At 43.4% G+C, this 18,724-nt stretch overlaps 1 protein-coding gene across 3 annotated transcripts in view; it reads left to right on the top strand.

Moving 5' to 3' along the window:
* kcng4a (potassium voltage-gated channel, subfamily G, member 4a) overlaps positions 1-18,724 on the top strand; it is a 48,214-nt gene that overhangs the window by 25,979 nt on the left and 3,511 nt on the right. For 2 of the 3 annotated variants that reach the window (XM_035157037.2, XM_035157034.2), the window contains 2 exons: positions 2,055-2,608; positions 2,727-3,368. In XM_035157037.2, coding sequence (XP_035012928.1) covers positions 2,501-2,608; positions 2,727-3,368 — 750 coding nt within the window. In that variant the 5' untranslated portion in view covers positions 2,055-2,500. Of the gene's footprint in view, positions 1-1,880; positions 2,609-2,726; positions 3,369-18,724 lie in introns of all 3 variants that reach the window. The other variant, XM_035157038.2, reaches the window with a different exon arrangement.

The raw sequence follows: 18,724 nt of genomic DNA, 5'->3' as shown, positions 1-18,724 counted from the left end.
TTGCTGGGACTGAGTGTGAACAGTTGTGAGTCAGGGCTGGTCTCAGTGACAGATGAGTGTTGTATTAGTGGAGGCAAATGCGTTCTTACATATGTGTTTAGAAATGGGTGGAAAAGTGTGGAATTGCCTTCGGAGCTTCCGGCTTAACCTAAATTACTGGTGCATGTGTCGAAAATCTGTTGTAGCCGTACATTCTCAACACAAGCTGGCAGGGAGGGAAGTGCAGGGCAGCCGGCCAAATGTAAGTCCGCTTTACTGTGAGTAGCTGGACGCAACAGAACAATGGGTCTCGGAGGATAACGCCAGCTGTTTCTACCCAGGGCCGGACTCTTTCATCGTCTGCCACCAAAACATTCAACACACGAAAACACACTGATTTCTCCTTTGTAAAAAATGTGTAGGATCTATACATCAAATACTTGGAATCATCACATGTTCTGAAATTGAATGAAAGATGGGAGGAATAGATGGCTTGTACACCCCCCCAATCACAAAGACACCAGTGGGACCTTAATATGAATACAAAGATATTGGAATTAGTATGTTGTGCAACCATTGTTCTGTAATATTGAAATACAAAAGCAGTAAATCCCCTAACATATATATGAGATCAGTTATATACCATGTTCACATACTGCTTTAAGGAAACACAGGTGTATTATGTGTTCTCTGATATAGTTGAAAGTAATATTTGTTACCGTTGAATAACCTGAAAATGATTGTTTTCATTCAGAAAATCCAGCTCCGCACCAGATTTCAGCTGCTCATAGATATTAGCACTCAACATGTGCCTGGTTGTTTTCATAAAGATCTCCTACTTCTTGACAAATTCACAACAATGGGTAAAAAACTCCCTCTTTTACATTGTTATAGAAAGTAGATAAACGATAAATAGTGGATCTGCCCTTTTAATCGAATCCAATCCAAAAGTTAATGGGTTCTTTCTTGGCCACCACCTGTCCACCAAGACTCAATAAGATCAGTTCAGAGATGTTCACTCCTTCCTGCAAACACAGAAAAAAAGCAATAATACAAATGATAGAAGGTAAATACTGATAGTGTGAATAGACAACACGTCCTCAGGATGCAGATATTTTGCGTAACCATTACAAGAAAGGCACAAGTATAGATTAAACAGCACAGACGATGGTTAAATAGATGTGTTTTCTCAATTGATTCTCCTAATGACACAAATATCAGAAAAGTGCAGAAGGTCTTCTTCGTGTTCTCCTTCACTGTTTGCAAGCAGCTGGTCTTCATGCTGCGTGTGAGCAGAAGTCAAATAGATGAGCTGTGAGTTAGCTGCAGTCAGTGAATGATAAACGACCTGATAATAGGGCCCAGTTTAAAAATTAACCACAACTATTAAGGGCTTCGAAACACAGCAAACCATTCTGGGCAACCGTCACAGCAAGCCAGTGCCGGTGCCAAGAAAATAAACTTTGGTGCGTTTGTTTTTTTTTTTTTATCATCTATCTGTTGCAAGAATCTTTGACAGCCAGTAACTCAGTGTAAGTGTGAACAACCTGAATGTTCTTTTCTGCTGTTATTCCCCCACATTTTCCAACACCTGTGCCAAGGAAAAGCAGCTACCGCCGCCGTTAATGTGATCTGATTTGGCCGTAAATTCCTTTGCCGTCAGTTGAAGTCCTCCGCTAACGACAGCGACTGCCCTTTTATAGCCGCAGAGCTGATCCGTCTTGTTTCCCCGCTGAAAGGAGGTGAAACGCGGAGAGGGTGGAGCGCTGCAGTCTCATCTCCTCCTCAACCTTTGTCTTCTGTCTCATTCTTGCTTTGTCTCGTGACACCTGCCTCCGTCCTCTCTCTATCCTGACATTTCCCTCTCTCTCTCTGTCTATGTCTCTCTCTCTCTGTCTCAGTGGCTGCTTGATGGCACCACGTGTCCAGGCCCTCCCTAATCCTGCCGCGGCGACACAGACAATCCCGCCTCAGTCCCTGGACACATCACATTCGGCTCCTTGACTTATCTTGTGTAGCTATCAGCCAATGATCAATCCTAACGCACTCTCTCTATTCGGGCTTTCCTTCTCCAGACTCTCGCTTCAGCCCAGGATTACCCACTGATGTGATGCTGAATCCTGAGGCACCAGCTGAGTCTACTGCGGACCTCTGACAGCAACTTCAAACCCACTCCCGCTCCGATGTGACAGCGGGTTTCTTGGCTCCCCTTCTTGGGTTTTTTGCTCTGTTGGTTGGAATCTAAAGCCATAGCTCATCTGTCACTGAGGGAAGAAAACTCCTTTGCTATCAGGGAGCGGTGAGACCAAAGACACTGGAGTCAAAACTACAGCTATTTTGTTGTTCAGTCAAACTGAGCTGTGGCAGCAACATTTTTCTCATGGACAAGTTTTAATGTGAGTCGCTGCAGCACAGAAGGGACTGTTGTGTCCTGGGACTAAAAAGTTGTTTGGCCTCCTTCTGCCAGCATCACCTGGTTTAAGCTGCCCAGTCCGGAGCAGCGTGCTTTCCAGATGCCGCCATGCCCATCATCAGCAACGCCAACCATGACTTCAGCAATCTGTCCGTCAGCGATGACAGCAGTCTCGACCGCATCTTCACCGAGATCCCTGAGACCGAGACGATCAAGGTACGAATAATATTCATCACATCATATTAGTGATGAAGTTCTGGAAACAAATTGTGACCACAAATATCTGAGATGCAGCTGCTCATTCATTGAAGCTTTTATTTTTTTAACTCTCCAGGGTGTGTACTACCAGAGGGCTCAGTTCATCAAGCGGCCAGAGGACCTGGTGTCGGTCGACCACGGCCTGTTGGCAGTGATAAACGTTGGGGGGAATCGCTACACCTTCCCTTGGAGTACCCTGGAGCAATTCCCCCTCACCCGACTTGGCCGACTCTCTGGCTGCCGGTCCCCCGAGGACATCGCCAGTGTCTGTGACGACTATGACGAAACTTACAAGGAGTTCTTCTTCGACCGCTCACCGTCCGCCTTCAGGGTCATCCTCAACTTCCTGGCCGCGGGGAAACTGCGCATTCTGCGGGAGATGTGCGTCCTGTCCCTGCACGATGAGCTGACCTACTGGGGTGTGGAGATGACATACATGGAGCGCTGCTGCAAGAGGAAGATGTACACGCGCATCGAGGAGGTGAACGAGCAGGAGCGTCGCGAGGAGGAGTGCAGACAAAGAAATGCCATGCAGCGAGTGCCGGTGGAGGAGACAAACTACCGTAAGGTGATGAACTGGCTGCGAGATACGATGGAGAATCCACAATCTGGTTTACCGGGGAAGATCTTCGCCTGCATGTCGGTGATCATGGTTGTGGTGACTGTTGTCAGCTTGTGCATCAGCACCATGCCCGACCTCAGAGAGGAAGAAGACAGGGTGAGTGAGCCAGAGTGTGCACACGGTCCTTTTTCTGCTCAAAGACAAAGTGATTGTGAAGTTACAGAGATGCTCATAATTTAAACATGACAAACTGGATTATCATCATAATCTCCAACACTTTCTGTTGGAAACTAAGGCCAAATTTGACCACATGTTTTTGTACAGTTTGCCCACAGCACGTATTCTTGTTTTATTCATTTCTGATTTAGGGAGATATTGATATTGTAATCCTGCAAAAATCAGATTTTATTATATCTGTGAGATGTGTGGTGTTGTGTGTTGTGTGTGTGTGTGTGTGTGTGTGTGTGTGTGTGTGTGTGTGAGAGTGATGGCCGTGGACGTCTACCCTGTGTCTACCCATAGCTGTGCGGGATAATGAAGCCCAAGCTGCTCACTGAGGCCTGAACTATCTGTCAGTAAACACTGGGGAATAATGAAATAGTCTCACTGTAGCTTACACAAAAGAGAGATGCACGCTTACAGATTTGCACGGAAGCAGACACACTTACAGTTGCGAAAAGGTCGCGCACGTAGGAACACACACAGAAACGTGCACTGGCAGCCACAAGCCTACACACACACTCACTGTAACAGATGCAGCTCTCTCTGTATTTCATTCTCTCTGTTTTCTATTTAGTCTCCAGTTTTCCGTTGCCCTCTAACAAAATTTTTTACTGCAGCATATCCACTGCTCAGTTATGAACGGTTTCCGCTGATTAAATGAAATTACAAATACAGTTTTCCCTGCAGGCAAAAGAATAAATCACTCTATGTCTTTGCGTCAGAAAAAGGTTGCCCATATTTTCCCCGTCTGGTTACATCGGTCCTATATGTGTGCAGAAAACCCAAGACACAATTTAGGGAGATGGAGGAGAGCAGTAGCTGCAGAATGCTTGATGAGTTGCAAAAGGCTTAAGAGAGGATTTAGAGAGCCCTGCCAGGAGGAGTCCGGTCGTCAGGGACAGTCATCGGAACGCAGATGGAAGAGCTAGAGTGCAGACAGAGTCTCGAGGATGCTTGAAAGCCTGTTGGACTGGGTGGTGCCTTTGATGCGGACCTTTTAGAGTTGATCGGCTGTGGCTCAGGGTAGAGAGGGTCGTCCACTAACATGAAGGTCAGTGGTTCAGCTCCTCTGCTTTCTGAAGAGCACCTGTGCAAGATACTGAACCCCAGATTGCCCCTGACAGCTGTAAAAAGGGTGTGATGGGAAAAAAAGCGCCGTGGATGGAGGCACTTTTTGAAAGTGTGCGCTTACGGGTGAATGGGACTTGTACTGTAAAGGACTTTGAGTGGTGGATAAGACTAGAGAAACGCTGCACGAAACACATTCACCATGATCAAAGCAATCTGTACCTATAAGAAGAGCATAAGGGAATCAGATACCGTTGCACATTTATTTTCTCCGCACTCACTCTCAGCATTTCCAGTGTATTTCCTGTCGTGTAGTTTCATCGTTGCGTCTCTGAATGGAAGTAGGAAATTGAGCTTTCCTGCGTGTGATTCTCGCGAGTAAACACAGCAACAGTGACAAGGAGTGGAAAGTCCCTGCAGGGAAACATCAAGCTGTCCTCAGGGGTGCACCTCAGCTAGCCACACACACACACACACACACACACACACACACACACACACACACACACACACACACACACACACACACACACACACACACATGATTCTTTATTATGAAAAGTACTCTAGATTGTGTGTATTGTTGTGTCTGACATTTTACTGCCTTGTCAGGACAATGGGAATCGCAAGGTTGTCTCAGGTGTGTATAGATATGTCTCCAATGAACGGCCATTGAGGAGAAAATGTGTTACAGTAGAGTCTCATTGCCTTGTGAGGACTTTGTATATTGTGATGACACCTGAAGGTCAATTTAATCTGCATTTATGGAATTAAAGACATACGTCCCTTTCGAACTCCGTGCATCCTTTACGTTAAGCGGTGCATCCACTAGAGGGCGATGCAGAGTGGGAACTTGTGGCAATGTACCTCTGCAGTGGTTTGTGAGCCATTGCATCATATGGATGGTGAATTCTTTGTTGAGATTTTTTCCATCTTTCTTTGCACGTCTCTGCCGGTTTTTGGGAAGGAGGATGGTGGCCCTCTCCAAAAGTAAACAAACCCATCTGCTGCTCCCATGTTTTTTCCAGTGCGAGCTCCTGAGCCTCACCATCCTCCCATGTTTCGGCCACTGAGCTGAATCCTCCGGGTCCCGGCGAGCTCGGTGAGGCAGGAGCATCAGAACTCCTGTCATCTTTAATTTGCATGGCTCTGCTGTTTGTCTCCGGTCCCCCTTTGTGCTGGAGTGGGCCGAAACTCCCTCGTCCACTCATCATTCATCCTGCTTCTCTGCCTGCCTCTGTTTGGGTTCGGAGCGTGAAGGGAGAGATAAAGTTAGTGGGAGACGGAGGCGGAGTATAGGGCAAATAGAGGGTAAGGTCTAAAGATCAACAGACTGAATTAACAAGAGATGAGAGTGACATTCTGATGGAGGTAAACACCATGTGCACATTTCTACAGCGTGATGGGGGTCTACAGGTTTACTAATGCAGCTTCTTATCTGGTGGGAGCGTTGCTGCCAAATCAGCTATAAGTAAATAACTTGACGACAGAGCTAAATTAAACCTGGATGTTTGTGTTCTCCCTGCACAACAGCTGTCAGGGGTAGTGACACACGTTTGCAGTTCCAACAAATTGGGCAGATTGAGACGGCTTAGCTTTTCATTTCATGCAATTAAAAGAGATTGCATCGTTCAAAATCTAAATTTCATTGATGTCCTATCCATAAATGAAGCTTATAGACTTTATATTTTTGTACGGCTAGTATTTAGAACAAGAAGCTAATCGTCTACAGCTGTTCAATGTCAGTGTGTTAGTTACACGAGCTATTTAATCAACATTAAGTGTGAGATCAGACCTGGAATTGGCGGATCACCAATATTTAAGGACTTGGATTAGGTCCAGAGAAACGTGAACAGGACATGACTCGTATTAAATAAGAAAGGAGCATGGCCCACAGAGCCAGGGCACAACAGTCCCCCTTGTGAAACCACATTTAAATTCACCAGACACAGATTTGTGCTTGGATCTGCACCAATTTGCTCGAATAAATATCAGTCCCCCGGCTCTGCCCCGTGATCCGGATCCGCACCAAAATATAACGGGCTCCTCCCTGACTCGTACTGCAACGTTCCAATAAGTTTCATGGAAATCCGTGGAGAAGTTTTTGCATAATGCTGCTAACTAACAGACGCAGATAGTTACAGCAGGGACTGGAATAACAGTGTGTGTGTGTGTGTGTGTGTCTGTGTGTGTGTGTGGTGGGGTTCACCTGCCTGTCAGGTGGTGCAGGTGCGCCGACGCTGCACAACTCTGATAAACACTTCTTTGTTTCTTCCTCTCCTCCTGATTCCCTCCAGTCTATCTCTATGCAATGTGCTTCTGTTCTTTCCTCAGTTTATCCCTTCTATTGTACAGTACATCTGGATGTGCAATATATTAGCTGTGAGCTAAATGCTTCGGGGCTGGCCTTTATCTCACGGCTCGGTTTCAAGCCCTCTGATAACTGCTACATCATTCCTCCGTCTCTTGCTGTGGGCGTGTACCTCTGCTTTGCATGTGTCTTGTGCTCTCTGTGTAAAAACTCTGACTTAAGGGAGTCAAGGCAATGTTTTTTGTTTCTTTTATGCTTAAGATACATAACAGCAGTGTTTGGATTGGAAAGAACGTGACATATGCAGTTTTTGTCTCTGGAAAACACCAGAACACATTGTTAACCTGTCTGAGTTTACGTCTCACTGCTGGTCAGGTTGTTAATATCCCCCCAAGATTCTCACTTTCCAAACCGTGTTTCTGAGTAAAACTTTGCAGAAAAGCTGAATTTTCCTTCTGCTATTGTCATTCATTTGCTGCACATGCATCACAGTTCCAGTTCTTTTAATATTCTCACCGGTTGATGGTGTATTTCCAGACAGCCTCGGCAGATTTGCTCCCTTTTTCCTAATTCAGTCGTATTCTGGCCTGAGGGAGATGGAAGTGACTCTTTTATGTCCCTAATGCCATGAACTGGAGTGGGATCTGCTGTCCAATTATTACGTCCCTGGACATCAATTCCAAGTAGAGAACGAGAGACAGGGGCAGAGAAAGTGACTAAGAGAGAGAGACAGTAGCAGACAGCATGACTTCAGCTTTGGATTGTTAGTTTTAACACGTTTCCTGATTGACTATCCACTTGTTCTCAAGCAGAGACTTGTCAATAATCTTATTGAACCACAGAACCTGTCTGGGTAAGTGATTATTAGGGTGTGTGACTTCTCATTCTATTCAGAGACAAAAGGAGAAGAAAGGAGGGAGAGGGAGACGGTTGGAGATAATGTGTCTTGTGACGTCTGAGGGGACGATAAGGTAATTGTTTACGTATCAGAAGGAGGAAATAAGAGGAGTGTGCGTGGGTTCAGGTGAAGGAGCAGGCGATAACAAGAGGAGGGCGTAAACACTAAACCAGCCATGGATCCTCCTTTCTCTCCTTTCCCTCCCAGTGGAGCTGTTCAAACTTTAAACAGTGTCTGAGACCAAGTCCTTGGCACGTGATCAGCAGAGCACAAGACATGCAAATGTAATGTACAGTACGTAAGAGAGGACTTGCAGTAGCAGAGAACAGGACATGCATGTACTATGTGTCTATGTTTTACAACAGCCAGATTTTTGCATTTTTTTATCAAAGTTTAACAGTTTAATGAAATAATAATAAATAAACGATAGAGATGTTCCGATGATGATGCCAGTAAATGAAATGCCTCAGAAACTGATGATGCTGCCGACTCCGACATCTGCAAGTTCTGCAAATCTATGTTACGCTCCAAAACCACGTCGATACAATTCTCTTCTTCTTCATCGCTCCAAAACCCCAGTTGTGCTGTCACTAAATAATTCATGCCACTGGTATCCATCCATCAAACCATCCTTTCATCCATCCATCCATTCATCCATTCATCCATTCATCCATCCCTCCATTCATCCATTCATCCTTTCATCCATCCATCCACATCCATCCATCCATCCATCCATCCCTCCATTCATCCATTCATCCATCCCTCCATTCATCCTTTCATCCATCCATCCTTTCATCCATCCATCCTTTCATCCATTCATCCATCCATCCATCCCTCCATTCATCCATTCATCCATCTATCCATCTATCCATCCATCCATTCATCCATCCAGCAGGTTTAGAAGGGTTTTCCAGACATCCCGTACTTTCATCTCCTCCTGAGGGATCTGGTGGAGTTTCCAGGCCAGAATGAATATAAAATCTATTGATCACTTCCCAGAGCTCATGACTGTCGGTGCGAGTCGTAGATCGACAAATAAAATCTAAAGCTTTTCCTTCCAGCTCAGCTCTGAGCTACGGTCTGGTATAATGCCTGCATTACTGCTGATGCTGCACCTGTCCATCTCCATCTCCATCCTCCTCTCACTCGTGAACAAGACCCAGAGAAACTCAAACTCAAACTCACTAACCCTCAACTCGGCGAGAGAACCCTGGACTCAGATTTGCGGGTCGCTTCAATTTGCCTGAGCATAATGCAATCGAAGCTCTTCCCAGCATACGATTTTATAATACATAATGTAATTCACTCCCACACCTGAGATGTGATACTGTAACAGGAGACGCAAAGCGCTGTCAGTGACGCTTTAAATGACTCAGTTTGTGTCTCTGTATTCTGCCTCTTTATTCACTGAGTCTGCTCCAAACATCGTCCCAAGCCGTGAAGACAGAGCACCATCATCAATCATAAGCCCTGTGTGTGTGTGTGTGTGTGTGTGTGTGTGTGTGCGACAACAGGGACACAGAATTAAGAACGCATTCTTCACGTGCCTCATTTGATCTCCCCGCACCTTGTTATTTCCAGCCTCTATTAAATGAGCATGAAGGGAACATAAATGTGGTGTTCGCGATGCTTGTTGGCTCAGCAGGGCGACACTGTAGCTGGTAGCCAGTCAGACGGACTATAAGTCAAGGGAAGTAAATAAGAGTGTAGCCAGGCTGGTTGCTGTGGAGAAAGAGAACGAGGGAGAGGATGGAGAGACTGAAACAAAAATAAATTAGATCCACAGAGGGATATGACGTACAGTAGATAACTTCATCAGAACTGAGATACATAGATAACTTTTATCTTCAGTATACATCAAAGTTCTACATTTATAAATTGCAACTCTCAATTTACGTCTGTATTAAAGAGACAAGGCATTTCTCAGTCTTGCACACCCCCAATTATTTATTTTCACGGTTGAACTATATGCTAATTACAGCACACAGAAACCTTTCCTATACTTTCACGTCTGTGGGCTTGCATGCACAGTTTATTTAACCGCAGCAGTGTCGAGCAGATCCTCTGCCTGTTACAGCCTATCTGGTCATGAGCTGTATTCCCTGTGATGTGCTGCATGGCTGCCAAGTGGGATTATGGAGGAGAACAGCGGAGCATGAGATGTTTATCCTGTCCGTGCCGGGGACAGGATTCAACAACACAGTCACACACAGCCCAACGCAGTCGAGTTTGGTTTGTAAGATCTGAATATGTGACACCGGAGAGTGTACTGTACTGTTAGCTGGAGACAGAGTGGAGGACCTGTGTAGTTTTTCACAATATGAAGATGTAGAAATACTCATTTTTATTTCCAACACTCAGGTTACCCTCTCTCAGCTTCTTACTACAATTGTTTAGTCTGCCCTCACCCTATGGGACATGGACCAAACCAAAAACTCAAAGTCAAACGTTAATGAATGTAAATAAAGAGGGTTGAACGTGCGTTTCGGCCTAAATAAGATGTACCAGATCAAAACGTATGGTGTTTGCATCAACAGCCAAACCAGTGGTGAATACTATATATACTATATACTATGTATGAAATGGATTCCTTATTGAAAACTTGACTGGGGACATGTTTGTTGACCAGGTTTGGTTGTACAGTATCTGGTCTTGAAAGACAGACAGTGAAAACAGACAGTGTTCGAGTAGCAGGCACATAACAAGCAATTTAAGTTTAATATACTGTGTCGCTACATCTCGCTTCTCAAGGGCAGATCAGCAAACAATGAAAACTCGCCTGAGGCTGAATTAATTTGTCATTTATTTTTGCCCAAATACAACAACACAGCCGTGGTATTCACGTATTTTAAACTCGATTTGAATGCCCCATTGATCACATTTAATATTCTATAGTGCTGTTAAGTTTCATGGTGACCTCCCCTGACAAAGAGGTATCTCTAATATAAAGAATTTATTTGACTGAGACGGCGAAACGAAAAGAAAGGAAATAATGATTTAACATTTTCCCGCAGACACAAACAAAGATGTGCAGATTGTTGAATTGGAAGCTCACAGTTTGAACAAGAACATTACGGCAGCAGAACACGTCGCTGTATACGTTACTATCAACTTTGTGCTCAGATACTAAAAAACAAAACTTATTACTAAACAGTACATTAGAAACCATCCATCCATGTCTCATAGACTAACATGGAGGAGGCAGATTTTATGATCTGTACTGCAGCCAGAGGTAATAAAGACGCTTTAGCTTCACTTATCAGGAGCTGTGTTATGTTGTCTATCTGTATATACAGTCAGTGTGTGGGAGTGGGACATGAGACCCCACTGTGGACACCAGCTGGACAGGTTGAGGATGACACAGGGAAAAGAAAAAACACACAGCGCACAAAATACACACATGCAAACACAAAACAAACACACCATCAGCTCTTTCCCCTGAGATTATATCCGCCCCAGCAGGTGTCCGCCTCTGCAGGGTCGCCCTCTCTGGTCACTGCAGTACATCAGAATCCAATTCTCCTCAGAGCTATCGAGGAATCAAACACCCGCCCCTCACACTGCTGCTGCACCCTGAAGTCAAACGCACCCCGCACGCCATACCTCTTCATAGCAGCAAAACCTGCACACTCTGCAGCAGATGTGTGTGTGTGTGTGTGTTGTGTGTGTCCATTCTTTCTCTTTCAATCCAATGGGAAACAAAGTCTGTTTATTGCTTGCATAACCTTGTGAGAGTAAAGGTGGATGATGCTCTCTCTCTCTCTCTCTCTCTCTCTCTCTCTCTCTCTCTCTCTCTCTCTCTCTCTCTCTCTCTGTGTGTCTGTGTGTGTGTGTGTCTCTCTCTCTGTGTGTGTGTGTGTGTGTGTGTGTGTGTGTGTGTGTGTGTGTGTGTGTGTGTGTGTGTGCACTACATCACTACAGCAACTTAACATTATTGAATGTGGAACTAAGAAAACGACACTAAGCAGCTTTTGTAGCATTTGTCAGATGAAATTGAAGGCTTCATTGTGAAGTAAGTTTGTGTGTCTCGTGTGTGGGGGTTCCTGCACAAAATCTATTTTGCAAAATGATTTTTGAGGTTGTATAACGATGCACAACAATTTCTAATCCCATGTCCGATTAAATAATCCTGAAACAAAGACCTGAACAAACTGGATAGTGAAGCCCTCAATGTGTGTGTGTGTGTGTGTGTGTGTGTGTGTGTGTGTGTGTGTGTGTGTGTGTGTGTGTGTGTGTGTGTGTGTGTGTGTGTGTGTGCGTGCAGCATCCTGACAGATGGAGAATAGAGACTTATGGGGTGTGAATGGATCCCCATGCCTCATATGTCACCTCATCTTTTCCTCATCAGCCGATCTTGTAATCCCCCCCGCTCCTCTATCCTTCCACACCGCTTACTCACCCACTCTCTTTTCATTTGTCCTCTCCTCTCGTCCATCGGCCCGTTGTGCCGCACCTTCCCTCTTTCATTTTTCTCCATTAGGGTGTTTGTGCGTGAACAAGCTGTTGGTCTTTGTTGGTGATGGGGCCGCTTGGCAGCCTCTCGTATGGAGATGAAACTGGTCGGCTCGGCTTTCCCACTCATGTCTGTGTTACGGTGCTCGGTGAATGGAGTCAGTACAGACAGTAGAGACTGGTTGTCTGTAGCTCTTTTACTATTATAGATTACAGCTCGACCGATGTCTGCGTTTGTTTGCCAATTTGAACATTTTTATTTTACAGAATAAAGAAAAAATGCATAAACAATGCATTCGTCTTTACATTTTAACAAAATATGAGTTTATTTGCTTTATTCAAGTTCTACACACTTGGTTGTATTTGTGTTTTCTTTGGAATCATTTTAACTTTTTGAAATATGTACATATCAGGAGATATATTGTCAGAAATGTTTCACTCTCTAATTTCTGTATCGGCATTGACCCCCAGAAATCTATCGGTCGGTCTCTATATGAATTCTTGAAAATGACTGTGTGGAAACACACGTAACTACACGCTGTACCCTGTGTGTGTTTGTGCGTACATGCAGATATCAGCTTTCAGGAGAACAGCCCGATGACGAATGGTGGTGTCACATTATACAAGCCCTTCAATAACCCATGACTAGTGAACACGGCACTTGATGTGCAGTATTTCAGGTAGTGTCCGGTGGTGTGGCGTTCAACCACATCCTTTCTCCTTGTCTTCCCGTGTCTGTCTCCGTCACGTCAATCCCCTCCGTCCTGAATTCTTCTTGAGAAGCTTTTAAAAGTGAGCGGAAGGTCAGCGCCGCAGACAAACAGCGCTCAGTGGTGCAGTGCATGTTCATGGTCCGCTGCAAGGTGAAGTGGATTGATGGGCTGAATCTTTTCTTTTGTTCCCCTTTTCCAAAACCTCTGGATCCGGAGGGATTGCTGAATCATCATGGGGGGGCTTTTTATTTTTTTTTACCTCTTGCACCCAAGAGAGAGATTAAAAAAGAGAGAGATGAAGAGGCAGCTGAGAAAAGAGGTATAGAATGACATGCAAAGATAAAACCAAACACCCGGGAGCACTCCTAGAAGGACGGTTACCAAACTGCACTGGTTAGAAAACCACCCGACCACGTGTCACTCCTGGAACCGTGTGGCAATGGGAGGAGTCGTTATAACCAGCTGAAGACAGTGAGATATGGAGCTTGATCCGAAACCACAAGTAGAAAAAAAACACATTTATAATTCAGTGCTCTAGAAGCTTTCTCTTGTCCAACAATAAAGAGAAACATTTACACTTCAAACAGAGTGACCCCTCTGTTGAAGCCTCTCGCAGCTGTCTCCCCAGGTCACTGGTGCACGGTAGATGAGAGGCTGTCAACAAGACGGTAAAACTCCACCGGAGCCGGCAACACAGCGAGATGCAGCCGAGCAGCAGTCACGCCTGGATGATGATAATTAAATCAAACCATGTGCTTTGCTTCAATCCAGATTAAGAATGACAATGAGACACATAGCACAGTGTGAGCATGTACGTGTTTTCTGTGTTAGGAAATATGTATATTTAAGTGCCACATAAGTGAAAGACAGATGCATACTATGATTTAATGTACCTAGCCAATAATATTGACATGAATGCTACACACCAGTTTATGCAGAGACTGAAAACCTTGTATCTGTAGGCTACAGCAGAGGCATAGCCAAACATAAGTATGTCAGTATATGTATCATTTAATACACAGTAATGTTAAATCTGCCAAAATACTATTGTCTTCAAACACAAGTTTTGGGCTTTTCTTGTTTCTGACATCGCTCTTATTCTTTCCAGTCTTTTTTCTCCCTCCTGGTATAGAAATGTCACAGGTCACATAATAAATTCCAGTCGTCTGATTTCCAGCTGACTTTGCCCCAGTTCCACTATTTCTCACCGCTTTCATTGAGCTGAAATGTCAAAAGTGTCAAAAAGTTCAGCTCTGCAGTGAAAATGTTATGGACTTTTCGTCCAAGATATAAAAAGATGCTTCCACCTCGGATACACCGTGTGATGAAAATGTTTTCATCACATACGTCACAATGTGTCACAGTTTACGAAATGTAGAAACCAACACAGACACAGTAATGTACTTGGAAAATCATGTAAATGTCCAGTAGGTAAGAGTAGTTTAACAAAGTTCATCCACATGTTCTTATGAAATATGTGTTGCTGGACGACAGGTAACTTCTCTACCTGGTGAGGTGATGGCTAACAAACTGACCTGGAACATGAGCCAGTCACAGTCTATAGAGTCTATACAAACATGGACGTCATGACTGCTCCCCAAGTGTGAAGCCACAGTGAGTCGATCGCCACCTGGTGGCTGGCGGATGTATATACCATAAACCCTCCCTCCTCCATATTAGTGCATGGGATATGGGCCGTAGTAAGTCACATAGAATACATTTTTCTCAAAGATGTTTTTTGTCATTTTAGGTAGTTCTAATCACACTGATCTTTGTCCAAGTGTTAACTTTACCGATAAGTTAGCTTTTTAGTACTTAGCCTTTTTGATGCTATAAAAACAGGATGAAACGTCAGTATTGACAACTGAAAACCAGTGTTGCCAGATTTACGATAATTATCGTATTTTAACGATAATTTTGCCCTCTGTACGATGTATGATGGTCAAGTGACACGACTTTTTTTAACCACATTCCGAGCAATGTTTCAAAACAACTGCACCTGGGAATCTCGACACAACACACTCTCGGTATTGAGCGTCCCATCCCATCTGGTCGTGTTTCAGAATTTTCCTTAAAACATGATCATTTTAAGCTTCTGGTATGATCATCTGTTGTTTAGCTAAAACTGTGTCAGATTTCTTCAGCTTCATAGTAGCTTTAGTTAGTTTAGGGCCTGAGTTATATAGTTATATAGTTATATAGTCAACTTAGCAACGACCTTCTTCATGGGCATTTCAGACAAACAGGCCAGAGATCTTCTGGACTTACTATTTTCAGATTTTGACAACAAATGATTATAATGTCAGATGTACAATTAAAAGGACTTTAGACAGTTGCTGCAGGACCTTTTCTGTATGTGTCCTTTATTGATTCATAATTTAGATTAGTCTGTGTAATCGTCTTGTGGTTTCTTCCTCAGATTGATTTGTGCCTTAGCTTTTGTGAAGAGTGACCGCTTTATCCAACAACGTAATAATGATAGATGTTTCCCATGTGGCGACTTTAAATGTCCCCCCCTGCACCCTTGCTGCAGTCTTTGTCTTAATTTGACATTGAGATGTGTTAATACGGACGATAATGTGAATCCTTGTGTGTGACAGCTGCTGGGGTGAACAGAGTCGCTCTTGAAATGAGCTGTCACTGACAATAGTTCCAGAGAGAGTTGTACAGAGGAGATAAGGTCAGGGATATAGTGGGTATTTATTGTGTGTGTGTGTGTGTCTGTGTGTGTGTGTGTGGGTGTGTGTGAGCCAGAAGTAGAAAGCTTCTAGCTGTAACAAATGGCCTATCGCTCTGAGGTTGAAAACGGTGTTGCAAAGCCCTGATGGACCTAAAGTCAGCACGGCAGAGAGGGAGAGAGAAAGCAGAGGGTGAGGTGGGGAATAAATGAGAGGGGGGTGCACACCAGAGACATAGCATGTGAACTGTGGGGGGAAGGTGTTGGGACAGACGGCCGAAAAAAGTCTCAGCAAGACTGGACATCGGAAAAGAACGAAGGAACGCACGCAAGCTTACGGAGGAGGAGAGGTGTTAGATTTAATATTAGGGTGAAGACTGAAGTGGTGACTCTCAAATAGAGAAGACAGATTAAACTATTGGATGTCGTCTCTTTGTATATAGTGTGTGTGTCCGCAGCTTGAGAGGAAAACATCCCCCAGTCAGTCCTTCAGACCTCTGGAGAAATCATGGATTATTTGGATTAAGCTATTGTGGTTCCACTTTTTACTGTGTGGGCTGCTGCTGCACGGGCAGTTGCTGCACCGCTGCTCTGGACCTACATGCAGTTGTTAAAGTATATGTGCCGTAACAATCGTGATCTATACAATGAAATGAATATTGTATATACTGTATAATACGTGGAATAGAATGTGGCATCTTTAGGTATTGATTTTTACCTTTTTTTAAAGTTTTAAAGCTGCATTGATCAATAATTTTTACAATTATAATATATCAAATGACTATTTTTTTATGTGATATGCATGATCACACAGACTCTGCAGATTCTTTTGACTCTACTGAGCCTTTTAGAGCCTTTTTTAGCTCATTGTTTCGGTTTGTAGTTTACAAACTCCAGTTATCAACCATCAGTCAAAGAACCAGGAGGTGGTGGTGACCAAAAACAACAAGCAACTAAAAACTGAAAGGAGAGCAAACGTTGGACAGACATTTATACGTCATATAGTCAGTAGACCGACTAGAAACATGATTAATAGTATTTGCAAAATTACAGTGTGCAAGAGCCTCATAGCTATTTGCAAGTGTTTGAATTAAAGCTATAATATGCAACAATGCTTCATTAAAAGGTTTATAAACTTTATTTTGTAAGGCTTTAATTTATTCAAATGTTCACAACAATTTGGATAAATTCATGTTCAAACCCAGTGAAATCCACAATTTTATTGAAGGTAATGGGACGTTTCATTTTGGTTCCCTTCTAATTGAGTCATAGCCACTTTACCTGTGGCTTCGTCCGTCTCTGCTCTAACTTGTGAGAGAAAAACGTCTGAGGAACTTGAAGTTGACAGTTTCTTCCTTCAACTGTTTGTGTTGGTCACTCGTAATGGATCGTGATTATTCTTTGCTGTTTGCTGCGTAATGTGAATAAGAATGTGAATGTTTAAGAACTTGATATGAAGCACAGTTAAAGGTGGAAAACACAACACGCATCCCCTTTAATAAATCTTGTATATCACCTGAAAGCTTTTTTACTGCTTAAAGCCATAAAAAGAGCACTCAAAAATATCCTCTGATAAAAATTCAGCCACTGTGGAAAATAACCCACTTTGTATCAAACAAGTACAGAGTGGCTGCCCCAGTGATGTGCCGTTTATTACAATCTATTCCTGCAATTCACAGAACTCCCATAGCTTTCCATTGATACTCAGTAAATCAGACTGAATATTAAGGATTGTTGCATAAAATGATCCAGAACACACAAATCTTTGTTTTATCTACTAATGGGTTTGTTTTCTCTATGAATAACTTCAACATGTTATGGACCCAAATGTTTTATCTGTTTTGGTCAATAAACTAACTAACTAACTAACTAACTAACTAACTAACTAACTAACTAATAACTAATTGTTATTGTTTCAGCCAAAGAAAACATTGGGCCTTGAATTTTCTGTCTAAAAATTATGTAGCTTTAATCACAAGTTACAGAAAGCTGATATAGGAAAACTAATATTCCAAGCAGGACTTTGAATTAAATCTCAATTAAACAACATATTCGTTTTGATATTCCGAATTTGGCCTGATTCAAAAATATTATTCCATTAAGAGATGTGGGATGTGCCGATGCAATTTGGGTTTTATTGGAGCATTCTTTGGACATGTGCACTTAGAATGTGGATCTCCATTTGGGTTTTTATGGTTGTATGCAACACGGCATCTTGCGTAGCGTAGCGGTCGGATAATACATTTAAAATAAATGCTCGCCCCTTTCAGGACAGAAACACTTTTTTATACCATTATAAAAGACTTGGATATAATTCCTTCATAACACAATAAAGCTGGAGTCTGTTTTGTGGACCTGCCTGCAGCATAGTTTGCAAAGTACATCTTTTTGGTCCATGTCAGACTTTTAATATCCAAACCGCGTCCATGAAACAGAAATTGCCTTTTAGGTGCGAGTTCGTCTATTTGTCTTTGCTGGTCGGAGCCCTTCGCCTGTCTGGATTTATCTTGTTCTGAGTCATGTCCGCTCTCCTCCATGTTTGTTTGTGTTGCTGCCATACAAATTCCCTGCCTGCATCCGCGCTGTGTGGACGAACACAAGGCATACTCCGAATAACAAAATATATGGCTGTAAAAAATGGAATCTAAGGGTTGTCAGAGTATGATATGAAATGATGGATGCGTTCCTGTCGTTACATGATGCACGTCGTCTTATTGCTCAGCCCTATGCATCACTGTAGGAATGAAGTGAAAAGGCTAAGAGTCAAAGTGGGCTGAGGGGACAGGACAAGACACAAGTATGAAAGATGCATGATGCATAGAAAAAAACAGTAAAGGTTGTGTTTCTCTTGGAGGAACACTGAATGAATGAGGGATTTAAACAGGAGAACGAGAGCGATGTGAGAATGAAGGATGAGAGGGAGGGAGTCCAGAGAGGGTGATGGAGGAGGAAACAGAATGAGTGATGAGAAGGTGGAGGCAGAGGCAGGAGGAGAAAGGAGAGGCTGGCAGAGAGAGAAAAGAAGGATGAGAGGGAAGGAAAATAGATGAGACGGGGTGTGAAGAGAGGAGATAAATGAGGAGTGTGAACAATGAGGAAAGTGGAGAAAATGCAGAGGAGCTAATGATACAAGAGGCTGAAGGAATACACAAGTATGTCCACCTTAATTTA

This window comes from Hippoglossus stenolepis, chromosome 5 (assembly GCF_022539355.2).
Source record: "Hippoglossus stenolepis isolate QCI-W04-F060 chromosome 5, HSTE1.2, whole genome shotgun sequence".
NCBI classification, from domain to species: domain Eukaryota; kingdom Metazoa; phylum Chordata; class Actinopteri; order Pleuronectiformes; family Pleuronectidae; genus Hippoglossus; species Hippoglossus stenolepis.
Note: the sequence above shows the minus strand (reverse complement) of the source record. Positions and strands in the feature narration are given on the sequence as shown.